A 13,667-nucleotide genomic window follows, 5' to 3' on the forward strand; every position below is an offset into this window, starting at 1 on the left:
CCCCTAAAACTTTATTATGGAAATTTATTTATTGATTTATTTTTAATTAAAATTATTTATTTCATTTTATTTTGTTCTGTTTATATTTTATTTCATTTATTTATCTAGTTTGTGTGTCTCTGTGTGTATGGGTATGTCATTAAGATAGAACTTTTCAAATAAAATAATAATGATAATAATAATTAAAAATAAATAAATTTAAAAAGTAAATTAAATTAAATAAATGAAAAAAGTAAATTAAATAAAATAATTAAAAAAAGTGAATTAAATTAAAAGGAGTTTCAAAAAAAATTAAATAAAAAATATTTAAAAAATAATAAAAAAATAAAAGAGAGAGCTAAAAATTAAATAAGAGAAAGAGAGTTGAGAAAAATTTTGGGGGGGAATTTGCGCCATTGAACTTGGGGGGGGGGGATCGGGTCCCTGCATACACACACACACACGCGGGCTGCATTCGGAAACAAGGATCGGTCGCCGGCGGTGCCACCATAAGCATTCGGAAACGCTTTCGGTGAATCCGGTGCCATCACCTAATAAGGAGTTTTTTCTAACTTTTTACATAAGTTCATCCTTCTTCTATACATTTTTTTTAAAATTAGAACTTGATACAGAAATTTGAAGTAAGATTTATATAGATTTATATGTGCATTATAATCAAAACATGCAAATAAACTTCGGGGGCGGCACATCAGGTCTTTGCACACGGGCGGCCGACACCCTAGGATCGGCCCTGGTTTCTGCTACCTAAGATCTGCAATAAAGACAACCATCGGTCATCTCAATAAATAAATGGTTCAGATCTATTGTAATTACAAGAGCTAAAAGAAGGGTACCTATGTAATGGTGGGGGGAGTTAAGGCAAGGATATTATAGTTTTAAAAATTTTAGAGTATTTCTTGAAAAATAACTTTAGTTAAGTTTCTCCAGTAGGGGGTCGCGTTTTTTTGTTGCGAAGCAGATTAAAATCTACAATTGAGAGCGACCATGGGCTATTTTATAAATTAAATATTCCAGTAATTTATTCTAAAAATAAAGGCTGAAGTAGAGTTGCCGGCGGGGGGGAGGGGGGGTGATGCATGAAACAGTCTACAACATTGACAGCTTTAGAGAAGGTATTTTAAAGGGATCTCAGTCTTACAATTGGAGGATTGTGTTTAAGGATATACTAGTGATGGGCATAATCGAGTTCTCATAATCGAATCACTCGAGATTATTCAAGATCATTCGAGAACTCGATTACCACTTTTCGAGTTCTAGAGCGATGAACTTCTCGAGTTCTCGATTATCACTTTCCGAGTTCTCGAGCGATGGACTGCTCGAGTTCTCGAATATCACTTTCCGAATAATCGAGCGATTAACTGCTCGAGTTCTCGCTTTGAACTTCTCGAGATCTTGAGTTCTCGAGATGTTGAGTTTTCGAGATGTTGAGTTCTCGAGATGTCAATCACTCGAGCAATGTATTTTTCGACCGATTTGATAATCGAATGAACCTCTCAATATAGTTAACTTCTGATAGGGGTGCCCACCTAGAAAGGGGGGGGGGTCATGGCGTAGCCTGTGCCATTGACATTTTTAGGGGCGGTGTTTTAAGGGGTATTTTTCATTTTTGGGGGGCTCTGCGATATCGAGGGGGGTGCGTCTTTGACCTCAGGGGGGTACCCCTGCTTCTGAAGTGATTCAGTTGCAGGGGCGGATCCGTCATTTAGGGGGTCAGAGGGCTGGCTTTGAAAAGTTAATGATTTTACTTATGAATGGGCATGGCTTTTGTTGCCTTCCGAAAAAATTTGCATTGAACCCTTCCCCCAGAAAAATTTGGAGTGACTGACGGGCTGCGCTGAGGTGCCCACAGGGGAGGTGGTTCATAGCGCAGACTGCGCCACTGAAATTCTTAATGGATGTTAGCCTTTTTTAGGGAATATCCTTCTTGAGGGGAGGAGGGTGTTTTGAGGGGTATTTTTCTCTTTTTTTGGAGGGGGGAGGAGGTCTCTGCGATATTAAGGGGGTGCCCTTGACCTCAGGGCGGGTCGGTACCCCTGCTTCTGAAGTGTTTCAGTCGCAGGGGCGTATCCGCCATTTAGGGGGTCAGAGGGCTGGCTTTGAAAAGTTAATGATTTTACTTATGAATACGCATGGTTTTTGCTGTCCTCCGAAAAAATTTGCATTGAACCCTTCCCCCAGAAAAATTTGGAGTGACTGACGGGCTGCGCTGCGGTGCCCACAGGGGAGGTGGGTCATGGCACAGACTATGCCATTGAAATTCTTAGTGGACGTTTTTTTTTTTAGGGAGTATCCTTCTTGAGGGGGGGGTCCTGATTTTAAAAGGTGTGCCAGCACACTTGAGGAATAGATACCCTTGCGATCTAAATGGTGTTATTATCAAATAATTGTCTCTCGAATGTTTCATTCGAATATTGTTATAATTGAATGTATGCTGTCGAATGCTTGATTATTAAAAGATCCTTGCTTGATTATTAAAAGGTATTGCTCTTGGGGAAGAGCTTCATAGGTGTTGCGCCTTCGCTCTGGGAATGGATAGATTGGAATGATTTTAAAATCGAATGATTGCTTTTCGCTTGCTTTATTCGAATGGGGTTATAGTTGAATGTTTGGCGTCGAATTTTCGATAATTGAGAGATTTCATAATAATCGAACGATATTTTTCGAACGAAAATTGTTAATTATCATATGAGCGGATTTATGGAGGGGCATGCGTTGTGTGAGTGGCGGATACAACGGGAGGGTCATGGGGGTCATGACCCCCTCCCTCCCACCCTAAACCTACAGTATCCGTACATATTGTGTTCAAACACTTCATGCATAAAATGTAAACGATGACAGTATCTTTTCATTTCATTAATTATTTTTCAAAGTAAATATTTGAACTACTACTTCGTTTCATTGCTCATGAAATTAATTTGCAACGTTTATCTCCAATTAGGTGCCTTATTCCTGATCGATTTGATGCTTTTTATTGAATCCCAAACACGTTCAGACATTTTTCGTATCAAAAACGGGAATTTCGTTCATGGGGGTGGGGGGGGGGGCTTTCTTCAACACGACAATCCCCCCCCCCCATAATGGTTTTCTGTATCTGCCCCTGGTGTGATTCGGCGGTGAAATTTTGAAACAAAGGGTAGAGAAACGCTTTCCATACTGTTTTGAACTTGACAGTTATTAAGATTAAATGTGTACAATTTTTATTAAAAAGTGAGTGATAATGATAATATGAGCGGGTCTTTGGGCGACACTAGCAGGTTTAAACTTATGAGTTGTTAAACTTAAAAATATATTGAACTAGTATTGCACAAATTGTGTAATTGGGAATTTAAGGTGATCTTAGCTCTTTTTCGGATCATTGTTTCTTCGGGGGAGGGGGAGGTGGAATTGTCATAAGAGGCGCGCCATTGCTCACAGGAACAGACGAACACCTCTGTTATTCTATAAGGTTTCAGAATCAAATAATTGCTTCTGAAGTGCTTTTGTTTTCGGATAGGGTTACTCAGAGAGCACACTTCGTTGAGATAATGGTTTTAAAACGATTGTTAACGCTGTGTGTTGTTAGCGCTGTGACAACCATGTCAAAACGTTTGTGAAACGTTTTAACGCAATGTGTTTATAATGCAGTGATGCCCATCCCCCCCACCCCTGGCGATGACAATCATCCCTCAAATGCGACGAAGAACCCCCAGAACGAGAGCCCCCAAAAATAAGACGAAAAGCCCTCTTATAAGTTACCCTCTCCTCTCCAAAACTTTAATGGCGCGGTATGCGACATGGATCCTCCCCCCCCCCCCCCGCCCTCTCTCTCGTGGGAACCCTTGTATAATATATTGCCTGTTGTCGAATGTTCGGTTATCGAGCGTCTCGGATAATTTGAAAATCCAATACGTAATCTGCTTTTCAGAGAAACTTGGTAATCAATTTGTCCTTTTTGAGGACCAGCGCACGGAAAATGAAGCGCAGCTACGAAACTTTAAATTCCGAAATGGACCGTCGCGAACCAAAGCATTTTCAGTAGTTTTGCCTCAACACACTTTACAAAAAAAAAAAAAAAAAACTCATATAAAATCAGCACATCAATTGACTCCAAATTTTTAAGTTGAGTAAATAATATAGTAATCAACATTTATGAAAATATAAGGAATATGACATTAAAAATATAAGGAATATGACATAAATAGAAGCGAGTAAAACAAGAAAAACATTTAAGTTCAACTACGCACGCAAAAATAAATGCTACGCACACAAGAAGTCACAAATATCTTGCGCATGGAATTTAAAAAAAAAAAAAAAAAAAAAAAACATAATCTGCATATAATATAATTTTTATTAAAAAATTGGGTCAAAGAGTGGAAGCTAAAACTAATCCCACACGGCAATCTTCAATATTTCTTTTTAATGCATTCAGAAACATTTCAACTTCACTCCCTGCACTTTTAATTACATATTTAAGTCAGCGATTGAAAAATAAAAATAAAAAAGAGCGAATCAAGAAAGAAAAAAAAAATCATGAACTTCAATGCACTTCAAGCCACACTTGTAACTTTCAATGCGCCGGGAATCCCAATCTTCTGGAAAACGCAGCCAGAAATATTTTACCCTCCCACCTCATGTATCAGTCAGATTAATATAATTCTACTAACAAGAACACACAAAAAAAAAAAAAGCAAAAGCAATAAACAAGAATAAATGAGTCCTTTTGCGCAGAGCAACGATTCCCCTACTTGTTTACATTATTAACTTCATGTTTGAGAGATCGAAACCGTTCGAAATAATCACGTGATATCTGAGAATCATTATATACTTTAAATGCATAGCCGTTCGAATAAATCACTCAAAATAAATGTAAAAAAAAAAATAGAAATCGAGGAATCAACCCGTTACACGAATTGAGATGGAAGGGAGAGGGGGTGATAGCATATCATTTCAATCACTCCGGGGAATCCCCCTGAGGGCCACCAAGAGTCAAGGGCCCGCTGCCAGTTTTTTAGCCGCCACCCATAAACTTATAAAAGTTTATACTACTCCAAGCCGGGTCGTCCAAATGCCGGGCTCCTAGTTTCTGATAAGCTAACAGTAGTGTTGACAAGCAATGAATACAATAACTTCTAAAAGCCAGGAGGGTTCGCCCCCCTTATTATACCCCTAAATGATAGGCTTAATGGCACATTCCTATTTCGAGCGTACCCCTGCCAAAACAACTCGGGAATTCAACTGTTCCAAAAGTTAAGGGTAACCCCCCACCCCCTTTCGCTGGGCGATATGGCGCACTCTATCAAATGTTACGGGGCATCCGTCTAGAAAGAGCTCCCCCCAACTCCCGAAATGAGATTTAAAAATCTCTCAAAAAATCACTTCTAAAAATTTCAGTTTCGCAGGCTGCGCTATGGACCCCTCCCCCTCCCGAAAATGAGATTTAAAGAACCCTCTCAAAAAACTAGACCTCAAAATTTTAGTGGCACTGGCTGCGCCATGCCCCCACCCCTTCCGAAAATGAAATAAAAAACACTCTGAAACTTTTTTTTTTCTGATCCCTCCCCATGCTTGACGAGGAAGCAATATTCCCAACAAAAATGAAATTACACATGCAAAAACTTGACGACCATCCCAATGTCTGAATTATTGCAAAAGCAAAGCAAAGAGCGAAAATTGAAAGTTATTTTAAAAGCCTTGCTTGAATTAATTATAAATATTTTATTTGTTAACAAATATAAGATGGCAACAGTTAAAAATTTTAAATCATTGAGATAATATTTCCGGGGCCGTGGTAGCCTGATCGGTAAGGCATTGGACTCGGGACCGGAGGGCCTCGGGTCGAAGACCCACCGTCGTCATTAAAGGGGACTGGGCGACGTTAAATATGCTCGTGGTCTCAATGTCCTCCAAGTGAAACGATACCTCTGGGGGTGCTAGTACTAGGTAGCTATTAGCTCCTGGACTAGTTCAAAATTCTCACTAACTGTTCGATCCGGTGATGGTGCTGCCATCTATCGGTATATAAAATAATGGAGGCAAGGCACTTAGTATGCAGTCCTCGACATAAATACAGTTGAAGTCAGTTGTGACTCTTGAATAGAATAGAATAGAATAGAATAATATTTCCGATCATTTCCATACAATTAAAATCACGAGAAATACGCAGACGACAATCTATTACGATTTATCTTTCTTATTGTTGCATTAATAAAACTATTTTTATTCGCTAAAAAATAATGATAATAAAAATAAATCAGCACCTCTTGGCGCGATTGGCGCCAAAATTGAACCAAAGCCTGTTTACATATGGATTCACATATATTCCAAATTTCAACCAGAACGTAGCATTACTTCTTGAGATAGGGCACTCACAATGGAAAAAAAGAACGGGCGATTGCTCTACCCCCTTTTTAGCTGTTGACACCAAAATAAAATCAGCTCTTATACCCACTAAGGGCTACTTGCCGATAAATTTTTCTTTCATTCCGTTCATTATTTCTTGAGATACAGCAGTCACAATTGACGACAAAAAAACGTTCTATAGCTCAACCCCGTTTGAGTTATTGACACCAAAGTTGAATCAGCTCCTGTTCCTGTTAATGGCAACATATGGACCAAATTTTGTTTGATTCCGCCAGTTACTTCCTGAGGAATAGCAATCACGCGTAACTCAAAAAACGTCCCATTGCTCCACCCCCCTTGGAGGAATTCGCGCCAAAAACCAATGGGCACAAGTTCACATAGGGGCACATATGTGTACCAAGTTTCGTTCGATTTCATGCGGTAGTTTTTGCTGTAGAGCGGCCACAAAAAACTGGTCACACACAGACGTGACACACATACACACACGCATACACACACACAGACAGACAGACATTTTCCAAAAATAGTCGAAATGGACTCAGCACACCTCAAAACGTTCGAATCCGTCAAAATTCGAAAATTTGCACGAATCCAATACTTTCTTCTATATATTAGACTAGCAAAAATACCCGGCGTTGCCTGGGTCAGATATAATTATGAGAAAAAATCGTTACTTGCTTTTGTTTTCTGTTTTAAGTGAAAGAATTTAAAACACGTCTTTTTGACGTGATTAAAAATCGAGTTTCTTCCTTACCCATAAAACTAAAATAGCAATAAGTATAAAGAACGAAATAAGTATTGATTTAGAAACGAAAGCACGATATTTAAGCGTATACAAATTTCCACAGTATGAACATGGAGTCTAAAACCTTCTCTGTATGGCTATTGAAGTACGAAGTGTTTAAAAAAATGTAGCCGTGCTCGAAATCCCCTCTTATACTTGCTTTAGTTATTTTGGGAAATTTCAATTATTGTGGGCTCTTGGTGCGATTTTACCAAATTTGCGGGAATCGTTTTGGGATACCTTCGATGATGCTCCCCTCCTTTCCTTACTTTGTAAAACGATATATTAATTTTCGTTACAGAGATATTGTCGCCAGATGCAGAGATACTTTTAGCCACCATAAAATGGCGCTAAAGAGTTTCATCCGAAATGCTCCCAAAATAAGTAGTAAAATTTGGCGATTGTTTGAAATTGTGCAAAAAGGAAAATTAATGGAAGTTTTTGTGCTGTTTATGGATTTGCCTAATTTAGTTGCTGCATTTTTTAACACAATAAAAAAAGTTTTTTTTAAAGATTCTTTGATTGGCGATATTTTGTTTACATGGTGAAAGTTTAGAAACATTATGACGCAGTCTGACTGTTGTCACTCCAAACAAATTTTGTATTTCCTGTTTTCGTTGTATCATATTCAAACTTGAGATCTGGAAACCCATTTTTGGTTTTGAAAAATGGTAACAAAAATATTAGCGTTCTTGTAGAATTACGTTACGCATACGTTACGAAAAGAGTTGTGTTATATATTCATTTTTAAGATATACGGATCATAAGATCAAAATGAGTCATCTTCATCACTGTAAATATCTTCATCAAACTTTCTTTCCTGTGCTGTGAAATAAATTGTGTTTAAAAACAAAAGCCGAGTCTGTAGTTACAACAACTGGCGTCCGGTGACAGGGACTTGTTCTCTGCATTACGTAAGTGAGTGATCGTTTGTTATTCATTGCAGTTAATGTTCAAGGTGATTTTAAGATAAATAAAATGGCTACAGATTCGAAATTAGACGAGACTGATCGCAAATTAATTGCTGAGCAAGAAAAATTACGAAATGAAAGAACTAATTTACGGCGCCTTTTTACAATAGCAGCAAATGCATTTGATGATATCCATAGTAAGGCCGATAATGAAAAGGATATTCACACTCAGTATAACAAAGTCGTTGAGAAAGCGGAGCGTTTATTTAAAGTAGATGAAGAGATTAAAGAAGTCATTAATTTCACGGATGAAGATTACGATACGATAGAATCTTACAGAGACAGATTCACAGAAATGAGAGTTATATATGAAAAACATTATAATCAACAGGAAGAAAGCAATTCTGTTATTTCAAGTAAATGTACACCTGATAATTTGAAATTGCCTAGATTACGCCTAAAGGAATATGAACTAATGCCTAGATCATGGGTGGCTTTTTGGGGACAATTTTGCAATATTCACGAGAATGAAAGTATAAGAGAAGAAGACAAATTTCAATATTTGTTATCATCATTAAAGCCAAAAAACGAAAGCTCGTGATATTGTAGAAAGTTATCCGCCATCTAAGGGCAATTATTCGAAAGTTATTGAACATTTAGAGTCCAGATTTGGTAGAAAGGATTTACTGATAGAAGTTTATATACGGGATCTTTTATCACTAGTAAACAGTAAATCAAACATTAAACTAACTGATTTATACGATAAACTTGGTTCGTATTTACGGGCATTAGAAACATTAGGTGTGACAACGTCTAATTATGCAGCGATGCTTTTCCCGGTTGTGGAGTCATGTCTTCCTGTCGAGATTTTAAAGGCTTGGGATAGGTTTAGACTCAACAGAGAAGTCATAGAAGAGGATTCTGTTCTCACAAAAGAGAAGGTTCTTGAAAATTTGATGACTTTCTTACGTCATGAAGTCGAAGGCGAAGAGCATCGTGCTTTAGCAGAAACTGCATTTGGAAGTGGAATAAAGCGAAAAGATTCCCATAAACCAGTACCGAGAGATGAGCCTACTGCTGCTGCACTAACTTCAAGCACAACCGCAAGACAATTCAGTTGTGTTTTCTGTGATCGTTCTCATCCAAGTCAGGAATGTCAGAAAATATCGGACATGAATTATGAGGACAGAAAATCGCAAGTAATGCGTAAGAGATGCTGCCTCGTTTGCCTCAAACCAGGTCATATGGCAAAAAGGTGCCACAGTAATGTAAAATGCAAAATTTGTGGTCGCCGACATTATGCCTTACTTTGTCCGGATTTGTCAGGGAAGGAGAAGCGTAATTTTGAGACAGACGCTATAACAGATGTGAGGAACACTACAGCCTTATTTTCCTTACAACCAGCAGATCATGAAATTTATTTAAAAACTATCATGATAAGGATACGAAATAAAGGGAATCAAGCATGTGTTCGTGCACTTATGGATGACGGATCCCATCGTTCATATATTGAGAAAAGTTTAGTGCAAGAACTTAAACTCATTCCTTCTGGACAAGAAACCATAGCACAAGGGTTATTTGGTGGAGGAATAACCCCAGAAATGCAGCACGGAAGATACACTGTTCTTATTGAAAGTTTAGATGGCAAATATAGAAAAAGGGTATCATTTCTTGACCAGCATAAAATTTGTACTACTCTACCCCGTATTAGGGATACAAATCTAATTTGTGAGCTAGAATCTCGGGGAGTAAGATTAACGGATTTGGGAAATTCTACACCAACTGTACAAGTTCTTCTAGGAGCTGATATACTGGGATCATTATTTACTGGACGAATTGAAGCTACAAAGACGGGAATTTCAGCAATAGAAAAAAAACTTGGTTGGACAGTACTTGGTCTGGGAAGCAGAAAAGAAACTTTAAACATGGTCACGTTAACCCTGCAGAATACCGAGTTACCAAAATTTTGGGATTTAGAAGTTTTAGGAATTAAAGATCCAATAGAAAGAAAAAATAAGATCCTTCTTGAAGAAGAAACTCTAACCCATTTCAGAGAAACCTTAGAAGTTCTAGAAGGCGGACGATATGAAGTAGCTTTACCTTGGTTGTCTGGACATCCACCTGTATATGATATGTACGATGTCGCTGAATCCAGACTACGTTCAGTAACAAAACGTCTATTAAAAGAAAACATCTACGATGTGTACGATGATGTTTTGAGACAGTGGCAAAGAGAAGGTATAATTGAAGCTGTACCGCAGGACGAAATTTCGAAACCTGGTCATTATCTTCCTCACAGGCCCGTTATCAAACCATCAAGTGCTACAACTAAGGTTCGACCAGTCTTCGATGCCTCCTTTAAACGACCAGGTTATGCTTCTCTAAACGAATGCTTGAGTGTTGGACCTAGTCTTTCGGAACAGATTCCCCCACTTCTGTTAAGATTTCGCACTGGTTCTATAGGAGTGATTGCTGATATAAAACAAGCTTTCTTACAATTGAGTGTCAAACCGGAGGATCGTGATTTTTTAAGATTCTTGTGGTGGAATTTCAAAGATCGATCAAAATTAGAATTCTGGAGGCATTGTCGAGTAGTCTTTGGAGTGACTTCGAGTCCATTTCTCTTGAATGCTAGTATTCGTCACCACCTTAATTCAAAGGAATACCAACTTGAATCTCTTCAGCCGATTGTCGAGAAACTTAAAAAGGGTTTCTATGTAGACAATTTGACTACCAGCGTTGAGGACCAAGAAGAGTTGGTGGAGTTCAAGACTGAGACGATGAAGATAATGAATGCTGCTTCGTTTGAATTAAGATGTTGGGCTCACAGTGGAGATCAGAACCAGGAACGTCAAAATGTTCTTGGTCTCGAGTGGGATACAAAGACTGATGAGCTGTACTGTGTTGGTCCTGATATAAGTTCCGTTGAAGTTGTATCCAAGAGAAAATTACTTTCCGTTGTTAACAGCATATATGATCCTGTGGGTTTCACATCTCCTGCGACACTGTTACCAAAATTGTTACTCCAAGAGGCTTGGCGCAATAAGTTGGACTGGGACGAACAGTTGCCTTCCGAAATGCAGTTACGCTATCAACGATGGGCAAAGCATTTAGATCTTATCCAGAAATGTAGGATCCCTCGTAGGATATTGCATGGAACTTTCGAAAGGGCCAGTTTACACATATTTACAGATGCATCGGCTCATGGGTATGCCTGCTGTGCCTTTCTACGATGTGGAGAAGAGGAAGAAGTGAGAGTCTCATTAGTTTCAGCAAAGGCTAGAGTAGCTCCTCTTCAGAGACCAACAATTCCACGATTGGAGCTTTTAGGAGCCGCTATTGGAGCTAGAATTGCTTCAACAATATTAGAAACATTTAATTTGCCTTTAAAGACGTATTTTTGGACAGATTCCATGATAGTTCTGGGATGGATTACTAAAACAGAACCCTGGAATACGTTTGTAGGTAACAGAGTGAAAGAAATACGAGAACTTACAAACATAGAAGATTGGAGATTTGTCCCTGGAGATATCAATCCAGCAGACTTACCTTCCCGCTCATGTGATTGGTCTGAACTTTTACGGAGTCAATGGTGGGAGGGTCCAAAGTGGCTTTATGAACGTCCAGAATTTTGGCCTTACACTGAGATCATTCTTCCTGACGAAGCGATGTTAGAACGACGGAAGTCAGTAGCTGTTAATCTAAATATTGAAGCAAAGGAGCATTTTGGAAATAGATTTTTATACTTTTCCAGTTATCCAAGGATCATCCGCTTGACAGCCTGGGTATTGAGATTTTGCCAGAATATCAAAGTGAATTCTTCCAAGTTGACCAAGGAGCTGTCATACGAAGAAATTCGAAGGGGTGAGGAAACTCTGATACGAATAATACAATCAGAATGGCCAACTGACATTAGGGAGAAATACTCTCAGACAATTCAGTTTTACGAAGAAAATGAAATATTGAAAGTTCGATCAAGGCTAATCCTAGGGCAAGATCCAGAAGATTTTGTACGACCCATAGTTTTGCCAGATCATCCAATTGTCAGAAGACTTATAGAATATACTCATAAGTCACTTCACCATGCAGGCGTACAAACTACCTTGTCTCATCTACGTGACCGATTTTGGATTCCTCGGGGACGGAAAGTTGTTAGAGAAGTTTTACAGAAGTGTATGACATGTAAGAGGTATACATCAAAACCTGTAGTACCAGTTGTTCCTGCTCCTCTTCCTATTGATAGGATCAATCGTGTAGCTGCATTTCAAGTGACTGGGGCTGATCTGGCAGGTCCTGTTTATTTGAAAGGAAGGCAAAAGGCTTGGATAGTGCTTTTTACGTGCGCGGTATATCGTGCTATTCACTTAGCGTTGGTGACATCCCTGTCTACTGAAGCATTTATGCAAGCCATGAGACGATTTTTTGCTAGAAGAGGACGTTGTTCTATTATGTACACTGATAACGGAACTAATTTTTTGGGAACAACTAGAGCTCTCAGCTCCCTCAACTGGCAAGAAATAACATCTGAATGTGCTATCCAACAGATTAAATGGCACTTCAATCCCTCTACAGCACCATGGTATGGAGGTTGGTGGGAAAGAATGATCCGCACCGTTAAAGAACTTTTGAGAAAGGTATTAAGCCGTGCTTCTGTCACTTACGAGGAAATGGTGACTTTACTATGTGAATGTGAAAGCATAGTTAATGGACGTCCTCTCACATATGTTTATGATGATCCGAATGAGTTGAGGGTTATCAAACCTTCTGACTTTATACAAGACATAAAAGGAAATGAAACTGTGGATTTGGACATCGTAGATACCAGACATCTACGTAATCGCATTCGATACCTGCAGAATCTACGTTATCAGCTACGTCAACGATTCCAAAAGGAGTATTTAGCAGAACTTATACGGAATCCTCATTTATCTACCAAACGACAGAACCTGTCACCAGGTGATATTGTTCTCATTGGCTCAGAAAACACAAAACGTTTAAATTGGCCTTTAGGACGTATCATCAAACTATATCAAGGTAAGGATAACATCGAACGAGTAGTTAGATTACGTGTGGCTAATGGAGAAATCATCCGTCCAGTTCAAAGAGTCTATCCTTTGGAAATTAGTTCTCCTGATATCTCCAAAGATATACACGAAAATGTGGAAGGTGCTTCTGATATTATTGATGATGATATTGGAGTACCTGTTGCTTCAAATGAAAAATGCTGTCAATCTGAAGCATTCCCTCAAGAAAAATTACAGGCTGTGAAACAAACGCGGTTTGGTCGACGAGTTGTTCCTGTGAAACGCCTGGACTTATAGACTGGACTAAAGACTTTAATTTTATTTTATCTCATTATTATAGTTATATCTAAGTAGTTTAGTATTAGATATTGTTATATTCATTAGTAGTTATTAGTCAAATGTTTTCATAAGTATTGAAATTTCATGTCTATTGTATTATACTATATTTTCTGGTTTTCATTTTGTATTGGTTTAGCCGATATGTGCACAATACAAAAGGTGGGAGGATGTTGTCACTCCAAACAAATTTTGTATTTCCTGTTTTCGTTGTATCATATTCAAACTTGAGATCTGGAAACCCATTTTTGGTTTTGGAAAATGGTAACAAAA

The 13,667-nt window shown here is 38.5% G+C and overlaps 1 protein-coding gene across 1 annotated transcript; it reads left to right on the forward strand.

The window, feature by feature from the left end:
• Positions 1 to 9,959: 9,959 nt before the first annotated feature.
• Positions 9,960 to 13,355, forward strand: LOC129220819 (uncharacterized). The gene is made up of 2 exons (XM_054855250.1): positions 9,960 to 12,324; positions 13,015 to 13,355. Exons 1-2 carry the CDS (start codon positions 9,960 to 9,962, stop codon positions 13,353 to 13,355), a joined length of 2,706 nt encoding a protein of 901 aa, XP_054711225.1.
• The last annotated feature ends 312 nt before the right edge of the window (positions 13,356 to 13,667 follow it).

This window comes from Uloborus diversus, chromosome 4 (genome assembly GCF_026930045.1).
Source record: "Uloborus diversus isolate 005 chromosome 4, Udiv.v.3.1, whole genome shotgun sequence".
NCBI classification, from domain to species: Eukaryota; Metazoa; Arthropoda; class Arachnida; order Araneae; family Uloboridae; genus Uloborus; species Uloborus diversus.